Source organism: Cygnus olor, chromosome 21 (genome assembly GCF_009769625.2).
Source record: "Cygnus olor isolate bCygOlo1 chromosome 21, bCygOlo1.pri.v2, whole genome shotgun sequence".
Taxonomy (NCBI): Eukaryota; Metazoa; Chordata; class Aves; order Anseriformes; family Anatidae; genus Cygnus; species Cygnus olor.
In genome coordinates, this window is record NC_049189.1 from 6441498 (window position 1) to 6467930 (window position 26433).

Here is a 26433-nt window from a genome sequence, read left to right on the forward strand (position 1 = left end):
CAAGCTCTGCTTGGTTTTCCTGCTGCACAGCCACAGGGCTGTTTGCTGAGCTGCTCCGTAGCTTTTCCACAGAATTCTGAACCTAAATCCCCTAAATCCCACTCCCCTCTCTTTGAATTCAGGTGCCGTCGTCAAGACGGACGACAATGTCGAGAAGACAGAGGATGAGGAGAAAGGTGGGTGCTGATCGGGTGAATGCTGTGGCGAGGCGTGTGGAAAGAGAGATTTGTTTCCTATGTACCTAAAGTAAGTCCACCTTATGCCCCAGGGTGGATGATCTTGTCTCCTGCCCCAAGGACCTAGTTGTAAATTTTAAAGCCGTTGGGCCCTGTAATAACTTGGGGGACTCCTGGATTAGAGTGAAGAGAGGTGAGGGGACAGCAGTGTCCTCAGAGGCAGGGCTGGGTGCAGGAGCCATTGGATAACCCAGAGCTGGAATTTCAGAAGCAACCAAGACATTGCATTTCTGAAATGGCTGTTAAGGGGTGGGTGACGGCCCTAAGTCCTTCAGAAGGTGTCTTATGAGAAGCTCACTTTAGAAGGCAGACTTGTGAGGAAAACCCCAAAGTGCAGCAACTTCGCCTTCTGTTTTGATCTCTTGTATCCTCAGCCCTTAGAGTGTTCCAACCCTGGAATCTTGAAATGCTGTTTGTCCTCAAACCTTCCTCGAAAGGAAAAAAAATACAAAAAACAAAACTAAAAGGTGTCTGTCCACAGGTGACAGTGGGGCTTTTGGCCCTGTCCCATCTTGCAGTTAGGTGCTGAGCTGTAGGATCTGAAACCTGCAGCTTAACAAGCAGAGCTCCGTGTCTGTGAAGGTTTCCCCTTGGCCTTAAAACTGAGCTTGCTTTTCTTTGCCTTCCTGAATATCGTGGGGGGTGCCTTGACAGACGTTTCATTCGGGAAGTCCGGGCTCTGTCACAGTTTTGCTCTCTAACAGGGAGTTTGGGTGTTTCTGGGGTTGGGTGCAGCGTGTCCTTTCCGACCGGCCGTGCCGTGCAGCATTTCAGCGGGAGCAGCGGCTGAAACAGGCCGTGACCGTTTTCCCACCTCCTTTTTTTTTGACAGAGGACAGAGCTACCCAGTCCTTGCTCAACAAGCTGATCCGCAGCAACCTGGTGGACACCACCAACCAGGTGGAGGTGCTGCAGAGGGACCCCACCTCGCCGCTCTACTCCGTCAAGTCTTTCGAGGAACTGCGCCTGTAAGTGCCATCAGCTCGGGGCTGCGAGGCTGGTCGTGGTGCCAGGAGCTCCTCTGCATCAAGCTGAAGAGCAGAAGGGTTAAACGGGCTCCCCTGTGGCTGTTTTGCAGCTCGTTATTTGGTCCCCACGGTTGGGGGAAGTGTTGTTGAGCTCGGCAGGGGCAGCGCGGACTTGTTTTGAGGAGCCTGTGAGAACAGAGGCGAGTCTGGAGCCGATCAGATGGTTGTGGTCTCTCCTCGTGCCCTGTTAGATTTCCCGGCCGCCTCAGACCACTGAAAAGTGCATAGGCTTCTGGTTTAAGTTGCTGCAAATTTGTCGTTAAGAAATGAGCATATCACGTGTTGTATTATTTAAACGCAAGGAGAATTATTTCATCTTGGTGCCTTGGGAAGGCCTTCATCTGAAGCGAGCTCCTTTTAGGCCCTGGTTTGTGCACAGCCAGCGTTTCCTTCTATAATCAGCTCTAGCCACGCTGTTCTGGATTTTAATGTGTGATTTTGGTGGAGCTTGCGTGCGGTCGGTGCGAGGGGGCCGAGCAGAGGGAGGGCTGTCCTTCCACGGCCACCACCACCACCAAGCCCTCCTCGGTGGGACAGGCGGCGTTGGTTCTCTGCAGGTGCTGCAGCCAGCGCGGGGACGCTCAGAGACCGCCTTCCAGCGACGTGGCTGTTCTTTGGGCGTGCAGGAAAACGGGAAGTTTGTTGTACTGGCAGAGGTGACGAGCACAACCATCTGCTGTTCCCGTTCTTGGGTTATTTGGGAAGATCCAGCAGCGAACAGCACAAGGGGAGGGTGCCTGTCTTTCCTCTGCCAGTGGTCTGGGTTTCCAGCGATGTCAGGGACGTTCATGGCTGAATGTCTCCCAAAAAACTGAGAGCCTGTGGTGCCCTTTAGACTAATTCCCATCTTTCAGAAGGCAAACAATGCAAGGGAGTTAATGACAGGGGCCAGCAGACTAATTGAGTCGTCGCCTTACGAGTCGGTGTATCCTTGGCAACTGTGGTGGAGCCGGGCTCTGCGTCCTTGCTGCTGAGCAGCACAAGGTTGTGTTTCAAAGGGCTTTTGTTCGAGCCATCCCCTGAAAGTAATACGGGCTTTTTAAAAAGCGGGTTGTGCTGAATGGGGAGTGCTTAACAGGAGGAAACGGCGAGCAGGAAAAGCGTAACCTGCCTGGAGTGGAAAGCGCTCGCTTCTCGACACCGCTGACGGCACTCCAGTGAGCGCCTGGAGGTCGGCGGTAAGGGTCTGCTGACACCATAACCTGAGTTTTAGGTTGTTCTCGAATCTCCTCGGCTACACGAGCACCGGCTGGGACTGGAAAGCTCCCTTGCAGAAAGAGCAGTGTGAGTGTTTGAGGACTGGCGGTGTGGCTGCACCCCTGGGTTGTAGCGACAGAGGCTACTTTGTCTAATACTCAAGTCTTCAAGGAGTGACCGTTTTGGTGCTGAGATCCGAAGAGGAGGGATTGCCCTGAAGGACAGGATTAATGGTCTCCGCCCTGTGCTTGTCTGAAAAGCTGCTTTAGAACATGCGAGAAGCCCAGCAGAAGCCTCTGGAGCTGCGAAACAAAGTTTCCCGTGCAGTGCGAAAGGCAGGCGTGCAGCTTGACTTAGTAAATTGAGGTGGTTTGGGGTTTTTTTTTTTTTTTTTTTTTGAAGCTTCTGTTCCAAGCAGCGCTGTGCTCTCCCTTGCTGCTGCAGCTTCCCGGTGCCTGTCGCAGTCACTCACCAGTGGGATCGCAACGGGCCCGCAGAGCCTGGCAGCTCTGGGTCCAGTCGGAAGGGTTTTTCTCACCTTTTTTGCCCACAAACGAAAACCAAGTGGATTTGAATAGGCTGCAGCAGAATAGCAACGCGGTGCTGCTTCTGTATCTAAGCGGAAAACGTGATTTTTTTTGGCATTTCTGTTCAGCTGGAGAAGTACCTACATTTCCACGGGTAACAAGGTGTGAACAGGGAAGTTTTTTCTGATACGCCCACAGCTTCACAGCAGTTAAGAGGGTAACTTTCTCAAAAACAAACAAAAATAAAGGGATCATATGGCTGGAATAATGGTTAGAGGCCCCTGGCTAGCTGTGGTATTGCGCTGACCTCGGTGAGATGAACGCCGAGGGACCCTTGTTTTGGTTCTACCAAAACCCTGCCTGCTGGGATGCTTACCTCGAAGGGGTTTGAAGGCAGAGCTTAAAAGAAAACCTCTCTGTTTTCAGGAAACCGCAGCTCCTGCAAGGAGTTTATGCCATGGGCTTCAACAGACCATCAAAAATACAAGAGAACGCCCTGCCCATGATGCTTGCCGAACCGTACGTACACGCGCTTGCTGCTCCCTGTCAGTAGAGGAAGGAGTTGAAAGACCTGAGTGCCACTGCTGAACTGGGGATGGGAGGGTGGTGAAGGGCTCCCCGGCCCCAGTATTTGTGATGTGACAGCTGCCTTGGGTTTTTCCTTTGCCTAGGGCTGGTACTGGTAAATCCAGGGAGAAATAAAGCTGCTAGAGAGCGCGGCTCCAGCAATCCGGGCTGGGTGGGGGTAGTTGAGGTGCTGCATCGTCTGCTGGGCAGGTTTTCCTCTCTGCACCCCTGAGCTGCAAGGTGGGAAGTACTGAAACACCAGGGGGAGATGTGCATAACGTGCATGCTGCCAGAGGACAGCAGTTTTCCTCCAAAGTCTCCATAACTGGGAGGTCACTTGGGCTGAAAGAGAGTTGGTAGAGGGCAGAAACCAACTTCTGCCCTACGGTAGGCACCCACACAGCGCGGCGACGCATCTAAAAGCTGTTGAAGTGGTTAAGCCTCCACTCGCTGCATATTCTTTGTCGTCCAGCACTGCTGGGCGGCTCGTTTGGTTGGGCTCACGCTGGTGTTTAACCCTGCCCTGTGTTGCTGCAGCCCGCAGAACTTGATCGCGCAGTCTCAGTCTGGTACTGGCAAGACGGCTGCCTTCGTCCTCGCCATGCTCAGCCGCGTCGAACCCGGGAACAAGTACCCACAGGTAACTTTTCTGGTTCTGTGGGGCTTGGGGTGGCGCAGGGCCACCTCGTGAGGAGGCTGGGCTTCTCTTGGGACCTCTGAGAGCAAATTCTTGGCTTGCTGAACCTGTCCCTGCAGTGCTGTTTCTGTAAACAGCTCAGCAGGGGCTGGCAGCGTGGGGAGCCTTTAGATGTGGATTTAGCTAGCAGCTTGCTCCTGACGCTCCCTCCCTTTTGTTGCTCAGGATACCGTTGTCCCGCGAGGAGTTATCATTCTGGGAGGAAGTAAATCAGAGAAATGCTGCAGGCTGAGAGGGGTTGAGGAAGTGTAATTTGGGTTGGAAGAGAAGACAGCTGTGACAACAGGGCAGACGTTGCCTGGAAGGGGACTTCTTAGACCCAATATCCTTAGAAGATAGTTGAGCACTTTTACCAAGGCCAGGATCCTTTCCTTAAAAAATGCTGTTCTTATAGGTGGTAGATTCCTTGTTATTACTATCCATGCTTGTCCCCGAGCAGACAATCTGTATTCTCAGGTCTTAAAAAGCAGAACGGAACACAGCAAGCCAGTCGCCAGGTGCCTGTAGTACATAAACTCCTTGCCATAGTTTCGGAATGCAGAACTGGATAGGTTTTCACCAACAGGTCAGCTCCTTGTGTGTTTGCCCTCTGTAGGGTTTTTAAAAGCAGGTGTCGTAGTGTTGCCCAGGGCATTGGTCATCTCGCACTCATTATTCCTCTGTCCCTCCAGTGTTTGTGCCTTTCCCCAACATACGAGCTGGCACTTCAAACGGGAAAAGTGATCGAACAGATGGGAAAGTTCTACCCAGAGCTGAAGCTCGCATATGCTGTGCGAGGCAATAAATGTGAGTAAGGTGAAACACCACCAACAGGCTGCACATGCAAAAGTGGGGGTGCAATACAGCCCTGGAACGTAACGCTTTTAAAACATGCAAATCAGTCTGCTGGGCTTCGTATTAGAGGTGAGCACTGCCGAGCCCTGTTCTCGCCAGTATCAGATCTGTACTGAATACAAATTTAAAGTAATGGGAATTCACCTAGAGGGTGGCACTGGGGCAGTGATGAATGTTTTTGGCTTTACCACGATTTCTTCCTTAACACAATCTCAGCTAAATACGAGGAGTTGTACTGAGCTGTTACGGGTGGCTTGTGCAGTCTGGAGATGCAGTCTAACAGCTGAATTAAAGGAATTGTGCTGACTGTTAAATCTTTCCAACTGGAATGAAGCAGTGGGTCCTGTATGCTTCACACACTCACTTTCTCACCTGTGAAGGGACACGTAGCACTAGCACAGCTGACCTTTCAGCTACGTGTACCGTAGAGCAGTCAAATGGTGAAATAGGCTAGTTCAGAGCGGGAGAGGGGGCAGAGCGTTTCGCTGTCTGCAGAGCCACCTTGTGAACGATTCCCTTTGTGTCTTGGCAGTGGAGAGAGGTCAGAAGATCTCTGAGCAGATTGTAATCGGCACGCCTGGCACTGTGCTGGACTGGTGCTCCAAGCTGAAGTTCATAGACCCCAAGAAAATCAAGGTGTTCGTCTTAGACGAGGCTGATGTGATGATAGCAACCCAGGGCCATCAGGATCAGAGCATTCGCATTCAGAGGTAAGGACTCGGCGAACGTTGCCTCGGGTAGGGAGGCAACTATTTCTTCCTCTGAACGATAGCTATTTTGTAACATAGGGACAGTGGGGCTACCTTCTTGACTGGTGTCTTTCCTGAGAAAGCAACAAGATTAAAACGATATATTTAGCTGTAATCCTAATGGCTGGTAGAGGCAGAATGTCAGGGGATGACAAGCAGTTTAATTTTCTCGGAGAATAAAACGTCTGTCCCTGGAGTAAGGCTTACTTATTTTTAAGAATGTGAGTCTGGATGCCTCCGTTCCACGTGGGAATGATCAGGTGTTGGTGAGAAAAGCACGAGCCTTTGCAGCCGTGGAAATGGCTCTGAGGATGTTCTGCCTTGCGTGGGGCATGAACCCCATCAGGGTGTCACAGGGCCACGGTCTTGTTGCGTGGGGACCCTGCCCATTTCGCTTTCTCTTGCAGGATGCTCCCCAGGGACTGCCAGATGCTTCTGTTTTCAGCCACGTTTGAGGATTCTGTGTGGAAGTTTGCTCAAAAAGTTGTTCCTGACCCAAACATTATCAAGCTGAAGCGAGAAGAGGAGACGCTGGACACTATTAAGCAGTATTATGTTCTGTGCAATAACAGAGATGAGAAGTTCCAGGCTCTCTGTAATGTCTATGGCGCTATCACCATTGCCCAGGCCATGATCTTCTGCCACGTGAGTCCTTTTGGGGAATGTTAGTCCCAAGAACCCTGTTAGAATCTGTCAGTGCTAAAAATCTGGCTTTTTTTTTTTTTCCGAAAGGTAACCAAGGAGACAGATTGCTCTTTTCTTTGGCTTTTCTGGCACCTTCTTTTAGTGATATCCTGATTTCACTGAAAGAAATGGCCAATCCACAATGGCCATTTTTATTCTTGAAGTCTTCTGAAGCAAAGATCAGAGTAATGCAGCCTTTTCCAAAACAATATTGGTCAGAACTACAGAAAAAAAAAAGTGAGGTTGGAAGGTGGATAAAAACAGGGCAGAGTGAGGGATGGGAAAGTCTTGTACTTCATCTGATACAGAGTTTTTCCCCCATTTCCCTCTGGTAATGGGCTGTTACACAGCTGGGATCTCTCCATGAATTATATTGAGGCTTTTTCTTTTTTATGGAAGACACTGATCTTAGAAAAACAGTGCAGATAGCACCAGCTGAGCCCCATAAAGCTTGACTCAGGATAAAACCTGTATTTGGAGACTGCTGCAGCAGTTTGCTTTTGCGCTATCTTGAGATGTCAGACATAACCAGAGCTTGGAAGAACAACATTGCTGGAAACGGTTTAATTGGTCACGGTGTAGAGCCTCTGTTGGACTTCACAGCTTCACCCTGCCCAAACCCTGTCTCTTTCCAAGCTGAGTAGTTTTGTTTTCTTGACAATGGTCCTGAGACTTCAGTGCACATATGTAATGCCAGTCTCCTCATGGAGTGAAAACTGAGGAGCAGAGCACCAAAAAACCCCTGTACTTCTCTTAAACAGGGGTTCCTGCGGTGGCAGATGGATGTTTTCCTATGTCTGATACGAGAGCTGGGAGCCCAGATTGGGACGGGGAGGGCATTCAGGAGCCATTTCCTTGTGAAACATCAAAACTGAGGAGCCATGGAACTTCCAGTCTAGCCAAGAGAGGCTTTTTCATGTCCTACAACGTTAAAACTTCCTCCCAAAGACGGCCCTCTCTCTCTCTCTGTGTTTCAGACTCGGAAGACGGCTGGCTGGCTGGCGGCAGAGCTCTCGAAGGAAGGCCACCAGGTGGCATTGCTCAGTGGGGAAATGATGGTGGAGCAGCGAGCTGCCGTCATAGAGCGCTTCCGAGAGGGCAAAGAGAAGGTGCTGGTGACCACGAACGTCTGTGCCAGAGGTAGGGCATGGCAGAGCTGCGCCGGGGGGGCAGGAGCAGTGTTTTATTGTAAGATGAAATATTGCCGAGCAGCTTGCAGAAGGAATTTGTATCAAGCGTTCCAGTGTGGACAAACAAGGTTCCTTAAAGCAATTCCTGGACTTTTCGGCTGCTGCCTGTGTCTGTGCATATGAAGATGGCTGTGGGCAAACACGGGGCTCCTTGTAGGCTTCCTGCAGCATGAGATGAAGATGTCCATCCCGTGACGTTCTTATGTTTCCGTTGCCATGTCTAGCTTGTACTGCTGACCCTAAATGATTAAAATAAAAAAACATTTCCCTGTTTCCAAAACAGGGAGATCTGAAAGCTACTTAACTCCAGTAGGAATTCGTATTGCAGTTCAACGTCTTGGAACAGTTAAGACAACACAATCTGTGAAAAAGCAAAGCTGCTGAAAGGAGGAGAAATTGTTAAGCACTGGATAAACCTGAGCAGCTCAGACTGTTTTTCTGTTCGCCACTTCAGTGGGATTCTCTGGTGTGGTCGCTAGATGGCTAGATGTCAAACTACCCCGTAATTACCCCGGGGAGAAGATCCATTTACACTTAGCACTTGTAGGTTCTGTGGGCTAGCCTTCGTCCCGTTTGGTGTTGCCTCAGAGTGTGAGACTGGTTTTTAAGTCTTTGCACAGGTTGCAGACAACTACACGGCAGCTGTTTGAAAACAGCTGGAAGTTCAGCTGTTGAGTAACCTAGATATTTGATAAAAACGCACGCAGGTTGGGCCAGAGGAGGCTGTTCCTGCTATGAAATGGTTTAAATGGCATCCGATGCTTTCTTTTACCAGGGATCGATGTAGAGCAGGTCTCTGTTGTTATCAATTTTGACCTTCCTGTGGATAAAGATGGAAATCCTGATAACGAGACTTACCTGCACCGGATTGGGCGCACAGGTCGCTTTGGCAAGCGAGGTCTGGCTATCAACATGGTGGACAGCAAGCACAGCATGAATATTCTCAACAGAATCCAGGAACACTTCAGTACGTACCCTCAGGCTTATTTCTCTAAAATTAGATGTTCCTGCGGAATTTTGACTTGCTGTATACTGAGCAGGTCTGACTAATGAATGTTTGTTGAGCCTTAAACTGCATGCAGGAGAGCATGAGCTGCATTTTTGCGTTGCAGTTGGCTCCAAAAGAAATATTTGGAAAAGAAACTGCACAACAAGCAGTACTTGTTCTCATGCAAGAGGGTATTGAGCTGTTACCACGTAACACTCTTTGTGAGAGCCACGGTTTTTTGTAGGGCAGCATGCAGTAGGTGCCTCTCGAGTACCGAAAAGTTACTTTCAGGATTGTGAGCTTCTGCATTGTGGGAGTAGAAATAAGTTGTCTGTCTGCTGGTTACCTGGGTAGTCCTTCAAATGGACATGTGGAGCTGGTAACGTATAAGTATCGTGGTGAGCCTTTGAGAAAAGAAAGAGGTTTTAAAACTGCAACATAAAACTTTGAATGAATGTTTGATGGATAAATCTGCACTCAGGACGACCTGAAGAAAGCATCTTTCCCTCCCCTGCTCTGTGGTACGGTGCGTGACTTGTTTCTCATCTTTCACAGACAAAAAGATAAACAAATTGGACACTGACGACTTGGATGAAATCGAGAAGATAACTAACTGAAGTACAGCTGCTGGAACTGGTGTGTACCCTGCTGTGGAAGCTCTCCCACTACAATTGGATCAGCGTTCAGATTGGCATGCCTCTCAGCTAGTCCCGAAAAGGACTCCTAAGATATGAGTACACAAAAATTACCTCATTTTAAAAATTACAGTTGGACTTCAAAATGTGCAACTATGGGGAGGAAATGTTTACAGAAGCTTTTAACATTTCTTAGTCTAGCCTTAAAATGGAAAGATCTTTTGAATTCTAAGAAATAGACTTGCCAAAAATAGGCAATATGTAATTATCCAAAACTAATCTGGGAAAGAAAAAAGCTTTATTGCTTATAATTGGAGTAAAATTCAGCCTAAATGTGATCAGTTAAAATTCAACAGCCAAATATATAATGGACATGGGTTAAGAAAAAAAAAAAAAAAAAGAAAAACCAGACCAAGGCAGCTGTTTTTTGGCTAGAAACTCGACCTGTACAAAATAGGATGTCATTCTCTTTGGCATTCCTCTGAGCTCTTAAGACTCATTTCTGGCTTCCTGATGGATTTGCCCAGCTTTTTGTTAAGTAAATTGTCCAAAGGATGTCTCCAGTAGGTCAGACTCTCTAACACAGGTGCCGTGTTGCTTTCGCTGGGCGGTATTTTGTTTTACTTTGTCCTTGACTTGTTAGAATGGCCACTGTACGTAAAGCGGTGCAGTGGTGGCAGTGCTGAAGTAAGTACTCTAGAAGTTCATCTGAAGCGTTTAACCTTGCCAAACTATAGGTGGGTAGATGGGGAGGGAGGGACAGTGTGAAGGGAACTGTACTAATTGACTTTCTGAATAAATTCACCTCCGTGAAATTATAGTGTCCGCTGGAGTGGGGGTTAGTCACCTTCAGGCAGGTAGTGCCGGTTCTGAGATGCTGGGTGAATCATGTACACGACTGCTGGACTTCGCTGACCAGTAACAGAAATATTTGTCTGGCTTAAAAAAAAATAAAAATAAAATCGTAATAGCGTGTATTGACCAAAAAAAAAAAAATACCTTTAGAACACCAAATTTACGTTTACAGGATGTTTCAGCATCAGAGTTTTGAGTTAAATTGCTCAGCCAAATTTCAGAGGGGAAGCGCCTCCGCTTTCGTTGTGCTCGTAGCGCAGACAGGCAGGTCATCAGTCTCTTGCCCTAAGGTGATCCTCACCAGAGAAGGAATTCTTGGCGACTTCGGTGGTTTTTAGTTCGGTTGGGACCATTTTAGCGTGCACAGCTGACAGCCTGCGGGTTGCTGCCCCAGCCTGGTTTCCAGGAGAAGGAGGCTCCTGACCTAGAACTTAGTGGTGCACAGCTCTTGGGGGAAAATGGGACATGCGTGAGCAGCCATCGGCCTGCTACTCAGTGCCGGAATCACTTCAAAACAAATGTACAAATTGTAAATTTAACTAGGAATTTACTTTGCAATTTTGGCCATCATATTCTGTTCAAAGACAGGAACATGGATCCTTTTACCAAGTAAAAAAAGGCTCGTTTAAAATGTACCTAAAATTTTAGGAAATTGTGCACCCTTTTATCAATTTGTATAAAGGCTTTAGTGGGGAAAAAAAAACTGTTAAAATTAAACTTTTTGTATTCTGGGGTGTATCTATTTTTATTCTGTTGGAAACCTATTTAAAGTGGCAGGTGAGTGAGTGCTTGCGTGCAGAGTGGAAGACGTTTCAATCACCTACTTTAATAGTACAGCTGAATGACCTCGCGACAGCAGTGCATCGGGTTGAATTGTCACGGAAGCTGCTGCTGGTCCTGTGTGCTGTTTCTAATGTACTTTTAATTGGAATAAAGAACACGTACCGAGCGGTGCCTCAGCTCCTTTCTTGCTTGGACGCCTTTTTCTTGCTTAAAAGCCTCGGGTAAGGAGGGGCGCAGCCAGGAGGCCTGGTGGGTTTTCAGTGTCTGGCTTTCTTAAAGCAGCCAGGCTGAACCCCAGCGGATTTGATGGGGAATTTCTGGAATTCTTCCTGTGAAAATAAGGCAGCTGCCCACCAGGAATCGTTAAATGCTGCCATACCCTGAACGAAGTCAGGCGAACGCCGTTCTTTCCCCACAGCGCTTCTCGTGCTGCTGTACCATTTCCCACAGGTGTGGAGCGAGAGGTGGGAAGGGAGGAGGGGGAGAAAGGGGGCAGCGAGGTGTTTTCCCTGCACGGCGCTTCCCTAGAGGGAGACTTGATGTGCTTTTTAAAGGAAATAATTAAACTACGCTTAGGAGGTGCTGCCTAAGTTTGTTAGAGGACCGAGCTGTCTCATTCAGCTCCGTGTGAGACGGAGGCACGTGGGAGGAATGTCCTCCAGGTGCAGAACCGCTCCGCGGGGGCCACGCTGCTCTCACTCTGGGCGGTGCTGGCTGGTTTTTGGGGCCGCAGCAGCAGGGGGATGGCGCAGGGCCGCGATCTGGCGCGCAGCAGAGGCTGGAGGTGCCAACCGGTGGGGTGGGGGCAGCAGCAGCCACAACGTGGATGTCTGACCTTGGCGCCCTCCGAGGCGTTTACGTGCAGCTGCCGGGCATTTCTTGTTTAAGATGATGCTAAGCTTCCAGAAAAAAATCATTTTTGGTTCCAGAGAAACGACTTTCCGTTCAAACTTTAGCCAAAAAGGTTTTTATTAATTTTACTCTCACGCAACATGAAAACATCCTGAACCCAGAAGCGATATAACGTACATAAAGTCAGGTGCCAGTCCCTGCGTGCTGATGCTGGTTTGCTGTTCTTCCTGCGGCCGTCACCAGCGGTGCCACGAACCCCACAGTTTTACAGCTGGGTTAAGTGTGATAACGTAGCGGCTGCTCACCTTTCCTGCCAAAGGGCCCTTTTCCTGACGGCAAGACTGGTGATTGTACTGATGGAAATACACTGACGTAAAAAACCTTGGTTTGACCTCACACTATTCAAACCCTGTGGCTAGCTGTCCATTTTTTTTTAAATGACTCCTTAACCATTACAATTTCCAACGGAAACCCGTATTTTTTTCAGCACACATACGTTGCATTTACCCCCAAACCTGCCGAGTTACCCCATCAGCCTTCTTTAACGAACCCCCTCTGCGAGAGCCACAGCAGTTTGGTAAAAATCCGGGCTGCTGGGTGAGCCAAGTCCTCGGTCAACTCCAAGTACTACATTTAACGAGAAAAAACTCCCAGAGCAGCACTTGCTAGACTTGAAGACCAACTCATTTCAGCGTAAACGGAGTATTTTGCATCATCCCGTCCTGACAACCCATCTACTCTTAGCTATGGGTCACAGGAGTTGAATCAGAGAAGAAAAACTAAGGAGGAGACCCTGCTGCTCAGCAATACAACCAAAAAGCAGCCGATGGTTCCTAAAAGGGTGATGTAGCCACACTTAAAAGCCGCAGAGGTTTTCCATCAGTAGCTGAGCCCTCACGGGAACGTTTTAATATTTGGCAATCACCTGCTAGCTCCAACGCGTCCTTGCTGCTATTTTCAGGCGGTTTTCGGCTTTGACCTCAGCTACAGCCTCTCTTGAGATGTCTGAGGCTGACGACAGCCTCCTGAAGCTACTGAAGACGACCACAGGGTGAAACAGTTCTGCTTCTGTCTTCCCAAATACGTAATCCCCTCTGGGAAGTGGCACCTTCCTGAAACAAACAAAAAGGACACGGAAGAGGCCTCCTGCTCCGAGAAGAGAACAAACTCCAGAGACGAAAATCAGCGATTTGAAAAACCAAAAAGGCCAAACGTTGGCGGCACTCGGGAAGGAACCTGTAATCACACGCATGGAAAAAAGATCCGTTAATACGCAGCAGGTACCTACACGTGAGGTGGGACTTCAACACGCGCCTTTTATGCACGCGAGTCAGCTTCGAGGGAAATTTTTGGAAGTCAGCAAGCTCCAAACGACGCTGCGGTGGTTGAGAAGCGAGGCATCGCGCCCCGCTGAGCGCCTACGGGTCCGCCTCGTGCTGCTCGGCCCGGCGGATGCACAGCACGGACCTGGGGGGGATCCCGCACTCCTGCAGGGAGCGGGTGAGGTCGGGGAAGCTCCGTCGGGGCACCTCCACGGTTTCGACGCTGCAGTGCTCGTATTTGGCCGCCGTTTTCTGCTCCGCCACGCTCAGGACCGTCCGGAGGCTGTCTGTGGGCTTGAAGCGATGTTCAAATCTTTGACCGGAGGGAGACCGAACAGCGAGCAGCAGCTGTGGCTCTTTTTGCAGCGGTTCTTCCAAACTTAGGGTTGACAACGAAGGGCTCCCCCGTCTCGTTTTCCCTCCCAGCTTCTCGGGGGGACGCTGAGCACACGAGCTCTCTCCACCAGGGACGTGGGTTTCTGACAGCCCGCTGGCAGATCCTCGTTCCCCAGAAGGAGCTGGGGTTTCCTCAGCACCCTCCTGCCCCCAGCTCACCTCGTGCTGGTCGCTCGGCTCTGCCGCCGCGCCCTTCCGGCCGATGGAGGGGAGCACCCTGTACTTGTTGAGCGAGGAGGAGCTCCTCAGGGGCACTTGCTGCAGGAGCTCCGGGATCTCCTCCGGCGACACGTGGCCAGGTGGGAACGCCGGTTTTGTGGACGAGGCTCTCGGGCTGCTCCCGAACTCGTGGGGAGCTGCTGGTGACGATGGCACTCCGCAGGGGTAGGCGTTCACGCTCCCGGAGTAACCGAAGGCCGACCTCGTGCGTCCCTTGGCAGATTTTGGCCGGGTCACGTGCATGGCGGCAGCGTTTGTCTGAAAGAAAGGGGCTGCGGTGCTCGGAGGGACGTAGCAGTGAGCTGGTGCTGAGTTCAGAAGAGCTGCTGTGGCCATTGCTTCCCAGGACACCTGCAGAGAGGGCAGCAGAAAGAAAAGTTACAGGAACCGTCCTGAAAGCTTCTACAGAGTTTAACCTCCCTGCAGCTTTTATGCCGGGTGTCATCTAACAACAGCAAAAATCCGGCACGTTGTCCGAGTCCTACGGTGCGATAACGGCAGCGTGTATCAGCAGTACGTGTGTACAGGTGCTGCTTGGTCACAAATCGCTTCAAGTCGACCAAGAGCATCGGAAAGCTGCGCCCTTCCCCTCACAAAGGAAGTTTGTGATGGGAAGAACAGAGCCATTCGCTGTCAAAGCTAGAAACTACGTGCAAATGGGAGACGAATGAGCTAAGCATGCACCTGGCCTTTTTGCTGCTCCTGTGACGACAAATTAAGTTCCCGCTGCGGACTTTCTGGTTACGACCGACTGCTTTGTGCATTTTAAAAAAAATCCCTGATGATCTGATGACAAGCAGAAGGGAGGGAACAAGCACGGTGGGAACACTGCAGCTGTGGCTGGTTTGTTTGGCCGTTCAGCGCCCTTCCCAGCCAGGGCTCCTGCAGAGCAGCACGGACGCGCACCCAGGCAACTGACCGCAGCCTCCTCGCACCCGCGACAGGGGCGTTTGGTTTACTGAGTGCTGACAAAAAAGCCCCGAGGCAGCGAAGAGGAATGCCTGAGCGCTCCGCAGAGCTTACCACACATCCCCCGTTGTACTGGCAGCCTAAAGAATAAACCTCCCAACCCAACCAACCTGCCCGAAGCCACCACGGTGGGATTCTCCTGAGGGAGGCTCTTTAACCCCTTCGGCGCTGCACGTGTCAGAGGCTCACCCTGGTGTCAACACGGCACGCGTCACCTTTGGGTGCTGCTGCGAGAGGCTGGGAAGGGGAACCACAGTGCCCATGGCCGGGGGGAGGAGGGGGCGAAGCACTGCAGTCCCCCAGCACGGGGAGCGAGCAGCGGGCCCTGCGGGGGGCCAAGCCCCAGCCCCACCAGTGTAGCCCGGCCCCAAAAAGGCCCAAAAAGGCCCCAAAAGGACCCCAAGAAGCCCCCAAAAGGGCCCCAAAGGCCCCCAGGAGGTCCCAAAGGGCCCTAAAAGCGGCCCCAAAGCCCCAAAAGACCCCCAGGAGGACCCAAAAGGGCCCCAAAAAGCCCCAGCGGCCCCCGGCCCGCCCGCCCCTCACCTGCCGCCCAGCACGGCCGCGTTGCCAAGGCGACCGCCCCACTTCCGGCCGCGCTCCCGGCCCCGCCCCGCTACCACAGAGAGGAGCGGCTGCGCTGGGCAGAGCGCCGCAGGCCGCGGTCCTCCGGGCGCCATGTTGTGGCAGGGGCTGCGCCGACCCGGCTCGGTTCCCAAAACCGCGCTGTTTGAACCCAAAAAGCGGCCCGCGGCTGAGAACGCGGCGCTGAACCCTCCCTGTTGTTGCTCGGGATCGGGTTTTAACCCCCCCCTTTCATGGCAGTAGCCTCGCAGCAGAGCAATCCAACGGCCTCACCTGAGTAAAACCAGGCGAATAAACACCAAACCCACCAGTTCCACGAGCACCCCTTAAAACAAAACAAAACAAAAGCAAACAAACAAACAAAAAAACAAACACACACCTTAACAGAGCTAAAGCAACACATTGGGGGCTTTTTGGCTCAGAGCCGGCAGAGCCAGGCTGCGAATGGCGGCGGGCAGGTCTCCTTCCAGGAAAGCAAGAAATGGGCAATAAATGAGGGGATAATAACGACATTGCTGTGGGGCATGTCACACGGGGCCATGTGGGACAGAAATGGGCACAAAGTGGCCAAAAGTGATAGTGCAGGTCTGGACGTGCTTCATTAACCAGGTGTCCTGGTGTCCCTGTGTCCCCGTGTCCCCGTGTCCCGGTGTCCTGAGCGTTGCCAGCACATCAAGGAGCTGATCCTGCCCCTCTGCCTGGTGCTGGTGGGGCCTCCCCAGCCATGGCCACGCCGAGCCCAGCCGAGGGCCACCAAGGGGATGGCGGCACTGTGGGGAGAGGCTGGGAGAGCTGGGGCTGCTCAGCCTGCAGGGCAGGAGGCTCAGGGGCTCCGCGGTGTGCACAGACACCAGGGAACCGAAGCACAGAGCCAGGCTCCTTTCTGGGGTGCCCAGGGACGGGACGAGAGGCAGCAGGCACACGGTGGCACGCGGCAGGGTCCCTGAGACCCTCAGGAAGCCCTTGTGGTGCTGTGCGGGTGATGGTGCCTGAGCAGGACTTGGACCAGATGGGCCCAAGGGTGCCTCCAGCCTCCCCCGTTCTGTGATCCTGTGAATACAAAACATGTGACCCATTTTTTTAATGCCCAAATTTCCTTAGAAGCACGGTTAATTACCAAGGGTGGAGCTGTGCATACACATTCCGATAGCGCCCGCTTGTATGTCTGTTTGCTCTTGGCCCCATGGCTTCTCAGAAGTGATAGCCGCCTTTGTTCGTTATCTCCTCCGGCGCTCTGCCTCCCTTTGCATCATGTCTCAGGCACGGTGATTCAATGACCTGTGCTCAAAAGGCATCTCAGATGGGGTTTTCATGGCGCTTCCAGCCTGCTTGGCTCATGATCTCATTTCACAGACCCCTTGTCCATGCATGGGAAGCCCGGGGCTCTCTTGTGCCCTCATGTCAGGACAGCAAAACCATAAATCTGCACAGTGGGCCCTGGTGCTCGCCGTCCCCTGGCCAAGCACCACCTGGAAATGGCACCACGGCTATCTGCAGCTGGAAGGAGGAGGCGACAACCTCTGCCCTGCCAGATATTCACCTTCTGGGCATAAAACGCTTGTGTCCCGTCTCTCCAGCCACCTAACCCCATGGTGGTGATCTTCGTGCCCGTCTGGAGAGCAGGAGCATCATTTCAGTGGGAGCACCGTGGCTGTCTGGGTTTTGTGTAAGGGGGGCGGACAAGGAGCCGCTGCGCGATGCATGGACCGAGGAGGGGGTGGACCTCTCCCCTCTCCATCTATATAAAGCAAACCCGCGAAGCCTCAGCTCCGCAGGGTCTGGGCAGGGTAAGGAGGGTGGGATTTTATTGCCTTCTTTCTTCAACAGCCCCAGGGAGCTGCTCGCCGCCCGCTGCCTCGGCTCCATTCTCCGCCAAGATGAGGAATCTGCTGCTCACCCTGCTGCTGGCTTGCGGTGAGTTGGGTGGTGAGGTTGGGATCTCATCCGCCTGGTATAAATATCACCCAAACCCACAGGTTTTGGGCATGCAGGTGTTGGCTGAACGTTGCAGTTTCTCCACAATGCCTGGCGTAGGGCTGCTCACGTTGATATTTATTTTAAGAGGCGCTGGGGCCCATTATCACCTGCCAAACCCCAGGCTGATGCTGGCGATGTGGCACTGATGACCAAGGGCTGCGAGTGAGACAGGGCTTGTGAAGAGACTGCTGTTACCTCCTGCGAGGCCAAATTCGGTCATTGCGAAAAGCAAACAAAATCCAGAGGTAGTTTGGGGGATTCTCAGTGTCTCATGCTGGCACCCCGAGAAGAGTTAACGTGCACGGGAGCAGCAACGTGAGACTTACTGCTCTGCTTGATGTGCAACACGGTGCGGGTGCTGCACGGGGAACGCTGTGCCGGTGTGAGCGTGTCCCTCTGTCCCTCTGTCCCCCTGTTCCCCTGTCCCTCTGTCCCCCTCACCCTCTGTCCCTCCACAGGGCTGCTGCCAGCCCGTGGCAGCGTTCTGGAGCTGGAGCGCATGATCAAGGCAGTCACGGGGAAGAGCGCCCTGCTCTCCTACAGCTGGTACGGCTGCTTCTGCGGCATCGGGGGCAGAGGCACCCCGGTGGACGCCACCGACAGGTGAGTCCCTGAAAACTGTCGCTGCGGGGCAGCCCTGCAAAAGCTCCTCGCTGGCAGCTCCGAGAGGGGTTTTGGCACCGTTCTGCAGCCACTTCTTGCTGCTGCCCGGCCGTCTGCTCCTTCCCTTGCCTCCGAAGCCCGGGCAGGGCCCTGACACTGACACGGTGTCTCCCGCAGCTGCTGCCGTGCCCACGACTGCTGCTACAGGCGGCTGCGAGAGAGCAAGTGCAGCCCCCTGATAACCCCCTACCAGTTTGATGTCACCGATGGGGACATTGCCTGCGGTGAGTATCAGCGGGCGTTTTGCAGCAGGGGAGAGCATTCCCCAGCGTGGCAGTGGCCAGCAGGGTTCAGCGGGCAGGGATGATGCCCTGCAGGGTGTCGGGGCTGCCTGCAGACCCCGCCCTGCCACCGCAGCATCTCCCACGGCCGACGCCAGCTTTGGGGGATGGAAAAGCCACCGCTGAACACGGCGTTTGTCCCCCGCAGGTAACGAGCAGAGCTGGTGCAAGAGAGAGACCTGCCTGTGCGACAAGGCGGTGGCGTCGTGCTTCGCTGGCACTCTGCCATCCTACAATCCGTCCTACCGCTTCTACTTCAAGCTGAGATGCCGAGGGAGCAAACTCCAGTGCTGAGGGGGGGCGGGGGGAGCAGCGTGTTTGTGGGTTTTGAGCAGTTTTCCTCATTACCAGGCACTGAGCAGAGCTGGAGCCCTCCTCTCTGCAAGGCTGTGCAGGGTGAGGGCTGGGGCTGGAGGTCCCCCAGCTCCCCAAAAAACACATCGCCGTTTGTTTTCAGTCTCTTCCTCCTCTGATCTAATTTCCCAGAAAAAAATAAAATAAAATAAAAATCTGAATAAAAGATACGAGAAGTGCTCTGTGGTGTGTTTCTGTCATACCACGGAGCAGCAGCAGTGGCACCCGGGCTGTGGCATTTGGTGAGAGCTTTTGCACCTCCTGACCCTGTCACACCAGCTGCCCGATGCTCCGTGGTACCAAAAGCAGCCCCAAAAAGCCGGAGATGTGGTGCAGACTGCAAAATTCAGCTACTCCCCTCTCAGCTGGGTCTATCCCACCGCAGGGCTGCTCGAATCCCAGCGCTTTGCGTTCAGAAATGGGGACAAATGCATGCCACTAAGCAAAACTCCCTGGGGTTTGCCAATGAAATGATTTCCTTGTGGTGAGCCTGGTTCAGCCAAAAAGGCTTCTCCCAGCATCTTCCTTCCTGCTCCCCGAACTCACTCCCAGAGCCAAAACACAGCGGTGCATTGAAGGGCAGGCAAGGTGTGGCAGAAAGGTGCTTTTAGAGGAGCAAAGGAAGTGGGAAAATGTGGGAGACGGTTTGAGAACCCTCCTCTGATGTTTACTCGCTAAGAAAATTTGACGTTTTTGTTGACCAAGGGATTCTCCCTTTCAACTGCTGTCACCACGCCGTACTTTCCAAAGGCGAGCCGTTTTTTGCCAGCCTTTAAGGATTGCCTTCCCCCTGCTGGCCCTGTGCAAGGAAATGCTGCTGCTTCCCCAGCATCGCTGCCGGTACAGACCAGGGGGCCGTGGGGGGGTTTCTTGCATTCCTGTAAAGGGGAAGGACGGCGCCTTCTCCTTTCCTGAAAAGTCCCACCAGCAAAACTGGGGCGAGCTGACCGTCCGGCGGCAGGTCAGCGGAGGTGGGAGCAAGCCCTATATAAAGGGATCCATGCCAACCACGCATCCTGTGAGCGGCAGAGGCTTCCCTGAGGTAAGCGGGGATGGAGGAACGCTTCCCCCCTTTCCTACCTTAACCAAAAGCTGCGCTGCGAGCAGGGATGGAGGCGCAGGCAGGGAAAGCAGGGCTGAGCAGCAGAGGAGAGGCTGTTTTAGACGCCAGGCCGGGACTGCATCGCTCAAGGGCTCCAACTTTTCCTGTTTTCTCTTCATTTTGCTTTTTTTTTTTCCCCTCTCTCCACCGCCGAAGTCCGGGCAGCACCGGGCACAGCCTCCCTGCTCCGTCCCCAGCCAGGCACCGCCGCTGCCTCTGGGCGAGGGAGCAGAGAGGAGAGGTCGCCCGCCGCAAGAACCTTGCTGATGCAGTGGGGAAATGATGTGGGCTTGGTTTCTTCTTCCAGGCTCATCGAAAAGATGAACTCCCTCCTTGTGCTGGCCGTGCTGTCTGCCTGGGGTAGGTGTCCTGGCTCTCAGGGTGGCCCCGGCCGTGTGTGATGCCGCGATGAGGGCCAGACCTGCTGGGTTTTCCACCTTTCCCTTTTCCCCCCGTCACCACCTCTCTGAAACTCATAATGACCCCCTAAAAAATGACTCTTCCGCCCTGGGGACAAGTCCCCCCTGTCGCAGGAGGTAAGGTCGCAGCAGAAGACCCCACGCACGGGTACCAGGAGGATGGCAAGGAGGCGGCGTCCTCGCTGCTGCTGCTTTAACGGGGGGGGGGGGACAGGGCTTGTGTCAGCCCCGCTGATTTTCCCCCAGGCTCATCCCTGGCTGGTGGGAACCTCTGGGATCTGCAGAAGATGATCACAAAGGTGACCGGGAGAAACGCCTTCCTGTATTACTCCTCCTACGGCTGCTACTGTGGCTTGGGTGGCCACGGACGGCCCAAGGACGCCACGGACAGGTGAGCACCCACTTAAAATCACTCTGCCCAAACTTTACCATCCTGCGGGCACCTTTGGCTGCAAATCTGGGGAATAGGGGAAGCAGGGAAGAAAAAAAAAAAAAAAAAAACAACACCAAAAGCCTCGAAATCCTGCGCAGGTGCTGCCAGCTGCACGACACCTGCTACGACGGCCTCCTGCGCCACCAATGCAACGCCAAGGAGCAGCGCTACCACTACGGCTGGCACGGCAGCAGCCCCACCTGCAGTAAGTGGGGGCATTGAAAACGGGTTTTTCCCCCCTCAAATAAAATAAAATAAGAACCGGAGCTGGCCCCGGGCTCACTGACCCCCCGCAGGTCAGGGCTCCTGGTGCGCCAAGCTCTCCTGCGAGTGTGACCGCAGCCTGGGGCTGTGCCTGAAGAGGAGCCTGAAGAGCTACAGCCGGCGCTACCGCCTGTACCCCCGGTACAGGTGCAGGTGACGGGGTCGGGGGACAGCACAAAGAGGAGAGGCTTCGGGTTTGCCCTCTGCTCCCAACGGGGTTTTGCACCTGGAGCCGCACGCCCGGGCTGATCGGCGGTCCGACCCGCGCACGCCACGTCGCCGTTGAGTTTAATCGGTGTGAAAATAAATCATGGGCTTAAATCATCCCCGTCCTCGGCGAGCTGCTGCTGGGCAGGGCACAAGCCCTGTAAATTGCCAGCGTCGCCCTCCCTGAGCACGTCGAAGGCTCTGCGGACACTCACTGGGTGCTGGGAGGGTGCTCGGTGCCCTGCGCACCGCTGGGTCCCTTACAGCACGCTCCCAGTGCTCCCAGTAACACCTCAGCGCACTTCATCGCTGTCTATGGCTCACCAGTGCCCCCTCAGTGCCTCCCAGCCTACCCCAGTACCGCTTAGAGCCCCTCGGGAACATCACAGTGCCCCCCAGTGCTGGCTGGAGACCCCCCAGTACACTCCCAGTATCCCCAGGTGCTGCCTGGAGCCCCTCAATAACCTTACCGTTGCCATCTATAACCTGGCAGCGTGCTCCCAGTGCCCCCCAGTGCCCATCAATCCCCTCCTGATGCCTCCCAGCACTGTCTAAAGCCTCCCAGTACATTCCACGTGGACCTGAGTACTACCCAGTACCCCCCAGTACGCTCCCAGCGCTTTATAGCACCTGCAATAACATTCCTGTACACCCCCCACGATGTCTGGAGCACTCCCGTGCCCTCCCATATAGAACTGGGGGGAGTACTGGGAGCCTCTTGACAGCACTGGGGGGCAGCAGGAAGGCAATGGGAGGTTTAAAGAGCACTGGGGACACTGAGAATGTCCTTGGGGGCTCTGGATAGGACTGGGGAGCCCCGAGAGGTTATCGAACCGCTCTCAGCAGAAGGAGGGTGCCTGGCAGTCCCTAGCAAGCACTGGGGGGTCACTGAGAGCATACTGGAAAGCTCTGGATGGTACTGGGGGACAGCGGGAGGGCACTGGGGTGTTCTGGAAAGCACTGACAAGTTGCAGACAGCACCAGGAGCGCACCAGGAGGCTGCCGAGAGCCCCGGGGTGGCACCGGGAGGGTGTTTGGGGGGCTCTGGGCTGCGTAAGGCCGGGCTGCGGGGAGAGGGTGGGTTTGGCCGGCGAGCCAAGGGGCGTAGCAGGACGGCGTGCGGGGACGGAGGAGGCATTTCGGCGCTTCCAGCCGCGAGCCGGAGGGCAGCACTCGGCAGCCAGCGGGGATCCGGAGCCGTCGCCGTCCCCCGGTGAGCAGCCCCCAGCCTCAGCCCACCGCCGGCGCCCGTGGGGCTGTCACAGGAACAAAAATAGGGTAGGGGTGCTGGAAGGAGGCAGCAGCACGCCGCGTCTCGCTCTTTTCTTTAAAGGGAAAAGCTCAGCAGGGGGCTGCAGGCACGGTCCGTGGCTGCCCAGTCCTGCCCGGGTGCCAGGAGCAGTGGTACGGGAGCGGGGAGAGGTCTGGGCGGCGGGGCAGCACCGGGATGGGTTTGCTTTCAGCCAAGGGGCAGCACCGTTGGTGTAAGGAAGCACCCCTGCCTTTCTGCCTCCAAATTTTGAGATAATTTGGCCTCATTTCAGAAGAAGGAGGTTTGCAAAGCGGTGTGGTTTCTCCTCCCTGGTCCGGGTAAGAGGACGATGAAGATCCTGCTGGTGGTCCTGGCCCTGCTGCTTGCTTGTGGTGAGTGCAGCCAGGTTGGAAAGGGAGATCCCAGCAAAACTTCCCCTGCTCCAGCTGCCCAAGGCATATTTCTGTACGTAACTCATAAGATCCCATTTTCTGGTCACTCCAGGCATGCTTGCTGCTCACGGAAAGGTCCCGCCTGCATTTGCCCCGGGGCTGGAGGGAAGCACGGTGGCAAACCTGACTGTGCACATCTGCGACTCGGGATGGGGCCGCGGGCACGCAGCGAAGGCTTCAATGCACCGGTACAGCAACAACAGGTTTTGGGGGAAACGAGGCAGTGCTCACCTTTTCTTTCAGCCCTGGAGAGGCAGAGACAAGTGGTTGAAACTGCTGGGATGGCAGCAGAGGGCCAGGAACGGTCCCGAAGCCGGGATGCACAAAGGCTCTCGGAGCCGGGTGGCACAGGGAAGCTGAGAAGAGCCTCGGTGTAGGACGGGGGCAAAAGCGGGACGGGGCTGGAGAGCATCCCAGAGTGGCTCCTGGGTGCTTTGGTGCAGGAGGGGATGCAAAGCCCTGTTGTGGACGGGTTAGAGAGCAGCCCCGGCTGCGTTTCGCCTGGGGCCAGGCTCTCCTTCTCGCTGCAGGTGCTGCCGGCTCCGTGCCTGCTGCTACGCCCGGCTGGCTGCGCGCCGCTGCCGCGTGGGACAGAGCCAGCGCCTTGCCGCCTCCCGGGCAGGGGGCCCTGCCTGCAGTAAGTCCCCGGAGCTGAGCTTTGGGATCCTTGCACACACCTCCATGGGGTCCCCGCTGCCACCTTAGCAGCTCCCTGGAGCCATCCCCGAAACACCATCCCTGTGCTCTGCTTCCTCTTGCTCCCCGCAGGGTCGGGGACCCGGTGCCAGCGAGGAGCCTGCAAATGCGAGCGGGCGACTCGGCTCTGCTGGGCACGCAGCCGGGCGCTGCTCAAGTGCCAGGGCCGAGGCAGGCGTTGCTGACGGAGAGGGGCCCTTCAGGAACCCACCTCCGTGCTGGTAAGCAGAGCGGGGCTCAGCGCAGCGCCAGGAGCCTTTCCCAAACCTCTTCCTCGGGGCTTTGTTTTGGCTTCGGCAGGAGGAAAGCCGCCCTCGTGTGAAGCTGCGTCATTAGACACTGTATCCGAGGAGGGAGAGCTGCACAGATGCGATATTTCTGCTGAGAAAAACAAGGGAGGAGTGGGACACCTGCGCCTTGTCGCAGTGAAGGGCGAGGTGATGGAAGCCAGCACAAGTTGGCAATTTGTCCTCTTTGGCTCCAGCTCCCCACGCGCAAGTTGCTGCACGGAAACGTCGTGGCTCCCCCAGCTGTTTGCTTCACTGCAGAATAAAACTGAAATAAATATTCCAAATAAAATATATAAAACATTTGGAATATTCCAAATATTCCAAAATAAATATTCCAAAATAAAGCCGGAGAGCAAAAAGCTTTGGTCCTCTGTGTGCTGCGACTCCGCCGTACCCAGTGACAACCCCTGGCAGCGGGGAGAAGCTCACCTGTGCGCAGGGCTTCCCGTTGAAATACCCAAACCCTAAAACTGGAGCTGAGCAGCAGAGTCCAGAGCCTGTTTCAAACATCACCCCCAGTACCTGGAGCCCCTGATTTAACACTGACAGCAGGAGGTTCTTGTGTCCTCCAGCAACGTTTCCAAATGGCTCAGAGCTCGCCTTTGCCTGGCTAGTGCCTGGTCTCGCCAGACGAGGCACGGCACGAGGCTTTAGGCACCGCTGAAATAAAGCACGTGCCAATTTCTGCCAGGTAAAGGCTACTGCAACAGCAACCGTAAGGCCGAGGCACGGGGAAATAATCGCAGTGCGTTTCACACGGCCAGCCAGGGAGATGGCTATAATGCCACGTCGCCCACTGCTGTCACCCCCTTTCTGCAGGAGAGGGAGCAGCCAGTCTGTGTTCCCCGCTGTTCATTCATGCCCACGGCTTCAGCCCCAGCCTTCAGGCTCCCAAAATTTGCAGTTGCCTCAGGGCAGAAGGAATGGAAGCTGCTGTGAAAGTCCGGGGACAGACGCAATGCTGCAGGAGGGCTGGGTGCCGATGAGCTTTGCTGCACTGGGACGGCCAGGGAGCTCACGCTTGCCTAACCCTCAGAACAGAGCAAAACATCTTTCTCACCAGAAAAGAATGTTTTGGCCTTATTTTGCAACAACCCCCAGCACGTCCCCTAGGAAAAGGCAGTTTAGGCTGTGGCTGCTTCCTCTTGCCTCAAGCATCCCAGTGATGCAGGTTTTCTGCCCTGCAGACAAATTCAGCTGGTCTCACCTCCTCCGGGGACTTGGAGAACACTACAAACTGCCACGGGGCTCTGCAATGAAACACAACCCCAAAAACGGGGACAAAAGGGGGTTTCTCTGGGGCTGGAGGATGCTCTGCTGTGCCCTGGGCATTAGCAGCTGCAATTCCCACCCCGGCTCACCCCAGAGCTGAACTCAATTGTACTAGGAAGTATCCCTTAAATCGGGAAGCACCCCTCGAATAAGGAAGTGTCCCTTAAACCAGAGAGGTTTCCCTCCAGCTGTGAACCAGACGCCCGGTGTTTAGCCTGGGGGGTGGACGAGCACCCACCAGGAAGGAGAGCGCAGCCCTGTGCCGAGCAGCTGCTGTTTGCAGGGCGTAAATCAAGGATCAAATCCTTGCCGAGATGGGACAGGGGTGCTCGAGCAGACAGATTGCACACCAGGATGAGCCGAAACACACTCTCTCTCTATTTAAATTCTGGATTAATTTTAACTTTCTATGTATTTTTCTGCTCAGACATCTGGCTGTACAAATCAGCTCATTTCGAGCTCCAGGGGCTGCTCTGTTACCTCAGGTGCAATAAATTGGGCTGCAAAAGCACTGGAGGCAGCGCTGGAATTGGTGCACGGTGTGAAAAAAGGCAACTTTGTGTAAACGTGCGTGGAAATTCAGCAAAAGCCGTGGGGAAGAGACTTGCCGAGGCCCTGAGCCCTGTTCCTTTTTCTCACCATCCCTCTGATTTCCACGCAGCCACATCCTCCTTCCCTGTCTCGGTTTCAGCGACAGGGGATTTCCTCTCCCCACCTCAGTGCTGGGGTTTCTGGTAAAGTGCTCTGCGAGGCACGCAACACTACGCATCTGCGACCTCTGCACCAGAAAAAATGGCTAAAATGGTCTTTGGGCATCACCTAGCTAATTAGAGATTCTCTCCAAGCCAATGACACCATCATCCCCTTTTCAGCCTTCCATTATATACCGCTTGCATTTTATTTTTTTTTCCTTACCCTGGAGGCCAATCTGGCAAGGGGCATCTGGGCACCAGCAAGCTCCCAGTTGCACAGAAAACCAGGGAAGGAGGATGCTTTGCACCGGCTGTGTTTTCTCCCTGCCCAAGCAAGTAATTATGGCAGCCAGTAAGACACAGCATGGAGCTTTCTAACCAAGACATCCAAAAAACTAACAGCCACCCAGGAACAATATTGCTGCTCTTTTCCCTCGAGTTTTCCCATTTTGTTCAGGGCGCTGAGATACCTGGAGCCGTGCACAGGCTTGACCCAACTCATCCCAGTCCACCCAAACCTCCCATCAAAGGGCGCCCCGACGTTTCCGAGAAAGGGATTTGCATCTGAGCAGGCCCCCATCAAAGTGGAGAGCAGCTTGCACACGTAACGGGACCGATGTGGCGAGGACTGTCAATATTTGCCCGCTGTGGAGACAACAGAGGAGGAGCCAGCCTGAGCGGGCACACGTCGGCTATAAGAGGTGCAGCTGAGCGCACCCTAAGGTGCAGCACCCGAAGGCTCACCCCGCTCCGGAGCTGCTCACCACCA

At 54.1% G+C, this 26433-nt stretch overlaps 4 protein-coding genes across 10 annotated transcripts in view; 3 read left to right on the top strand and 1 right to left on the bottom strand.

Annotated features, from left to right (window-relative positions):
* Nucleotides 1–11135, top strand: part of LOC121058184 (ATP-dependent RNA helicase DDX19B) — a 12151-nt gene extending 1016 nt beyond the window's left edge. The window contains exons 3-12 of the mRNA XM_040533386.1: nucleotides 123–176; nucleotides 1069–1204; nucleotides 3415–3507; nucleotides 4093–4195; nucleotides 4924–5038; nucleotides 5619–5796; nucleotides 6243–6480; nucleotides 7497–7659; nucleotides 8485–8676; nucleotides 9253–11135. Of these exons, the coding sequence (XP_040389320.1) occupies nucleotides 123–176; nucleotides 1069–1204; nucleotides 3415–3507; nucleotides 4093–4195; nucleotides 4924–5038; nucleotides 5619–5796; nucleotides 6243–6480; nucleotides 7497–7659; nucleotides 8485–8676; nucleotides 9253–9314 (1334 nt within the window). The 3' untranslated portion in view covers nucleotides 9315–11135. The remainder of the gene's footprint in view (nucleotides 1–122; nucleotides 177–1068; nucleotides 1205–3414; nucleotides 3508–4092; nucleotides 4196–4923; nucleotides 5039–5618; nucleotides 5797–6242; nucleotides 6481–7496; nucleotides 7660–8484; nucleotides 8677–9252) is intronic.
* Nucleotides 11136–11926: 791 nt separating this feature from the next.
* Nucleotides 11927–15354, bottom strand: UBXN10 (UBX domain protein 10). Of its 4 annotated transcripts, none has more exons than XM_040533387.1 (2): nucleotides 15271–15354; nucleotides 11927–14116 (listed from the first exon to the last, which is right to left on the bottom strand). In XM_040533387.1, the coding sequence occupies exon 2, from the start codon at nucleotides 14093–14095 to the stop codon at nucleotides 13241–13243; it is 855 nt and encodes a 284-aa protein (XP_040389321.1). In that variant the 5' UTR covers nucleotides 14096–14116; nucleotides 15271–15354; the 3' UTR covers nucleotides 11927–13240. The 4 variants fall into 4 exon arrangements, with proteins under 4 accessions (XP_040389321.1, XP_040389325.1, XP_040389324.1 ...); XM_040533391.1 differs by lacking the exon at nucleotides 15271–15354 and adding an exon at nucleotides 14918–15071 and having other exon boundaries at nucleotides 11927–14110; XM_040533390.1 differs by lacking the exon at nucleotides 15271–15354 and adding an exon at nucleotides 14839–14863 and having other exon boundaries at nucleotides 11927–14110.
* LOC121058186 (phospholipase A2, membrane associated-like) lies at nucleotides 15313–18649 on the top strand. Its single transcript, XM_040533392.1, has 4 exons — nucleotides 15313–17224; nucleotides 17746–17890; nucleotides 18068–18174; nucleotides 18380–18649. The coding sequence occupies exons 1-4, from the start codon at nucleotides 17008–17010 to the stop codon at nucleotides 18523–18525; spliced, it is 615 nt and encodes a 204-aa protein (XP_040389326.1). The 5' UTR covers nucleotides 15313–17007; the 3' UTR covers nucleotides 18526–18649.
* Nucleotides 18650–19490: 841 nt separating this feature from the next.
* LOC121058187 (basic phospholipase A2 Cdr-13-like) lies at nucleotides 19491–24059 on the top strand. Of its 4 annotated transcripts, XM_040533394.1 has the most exons (10): nucleotides 19491–19627; nucleotides 19995–20047; nucleotides 20353–20497; nucleotides 20638–20744; nucleotides 20836–22223; nucleotides 22555–22654; nucleotides 22767–22902; nucleotides 23245–23351; nucleotides 23483–23631; nucleotides 23711–24059. In XM_040533394.1, the coding sequence occupies exons 2-5, from the start codon at nucleotides 20008–20010 to the stop codon at nucleotides 20958–20960; spliced, it is 417 nt and encodes a 138-aa protein (XP_040389328.1). In that variant the 5' UTR covers nucleotides 19491–19627; nucleotides 19995–20007; the 3' UTR covers nucleotides 20961–22223; nucleotides 22555–22654; nucleotides 22767–22902; nucleotides 23245–23351; nucleotides 23483–23631; nucleotides 23711–24059. The 4 variants fall into 4 exon arrangements, 2 of the variants coding, with proteins under 2 accessions (XP_040389328.1, XP_040389327.1); XM_040533393.1 differs by lacking the exon at nucleotides 19491–19627 and having other exon boundaries at nucleotides 19810–20047; XR_005814105.1 differs by lacking the exons at nucleotides 19491–19627; nucleotides 19995–20047; nucleotides 20353–20497; nucleotides 20638–20744 and adding an exon at nucleotides 22344–22414 and having other exon boundaries at nucleotides 21000–22223.
* The last annotated feature ends 2374 nt before the right edge of the window (nucleotides 24060–26433 follow it).

Coding starts and splice junctions, on each gene's coding strand:
- UBXN10 (XM_040533387.1), bottom strand. CDS start 14,095: ATGGCCACAGCAGCTCTTCTGAACTCAGCACCAGCTCACTGCTACGTC.
- LOC121058186 (XM_040533392.1), top strand. CDS start 17,008: ATGCATGGACCGAGGAGGGGGTGGACCTCTCCCCTCTCCATCTATATA. Junction 17,891..18,067: donor CCGGTGGACGCCACCGACAG/GTGAGTCCCTGA, acceptor TGTCTCCCGCAG/CTGCTGCCGTGCCCACGACT. Junction 18,175..18,379: donor CGATGGGGACATTGCCTGCG/GTGAGTATCAGC, acceptor TGTCCCCCGCAG/GTAACGAGCAGAGCTGGTGC.
- LOC121058187 (XM_040533393.1), top strand. CDS start 19,954: ATGCAGTGGGGAAATGATGTGGGCTTGGTTTCTTCTTCCAGGCTCATC. Junction 20,048..20,352: donor GGCCGTGCTGTCTGCCTGGG/GTAGGTGTCCTG, acceptor ATTTTCCCCCAG/GCTCATCCCTGGCTGGTGGG. Junction 20,745..20,835: donor CGGCAGCAGCCCCACCTGCA/GTAAGTGGGGGC, acceptor GACCCCCCGCAG/GTCAGGGCTCCTGGTGCGCC.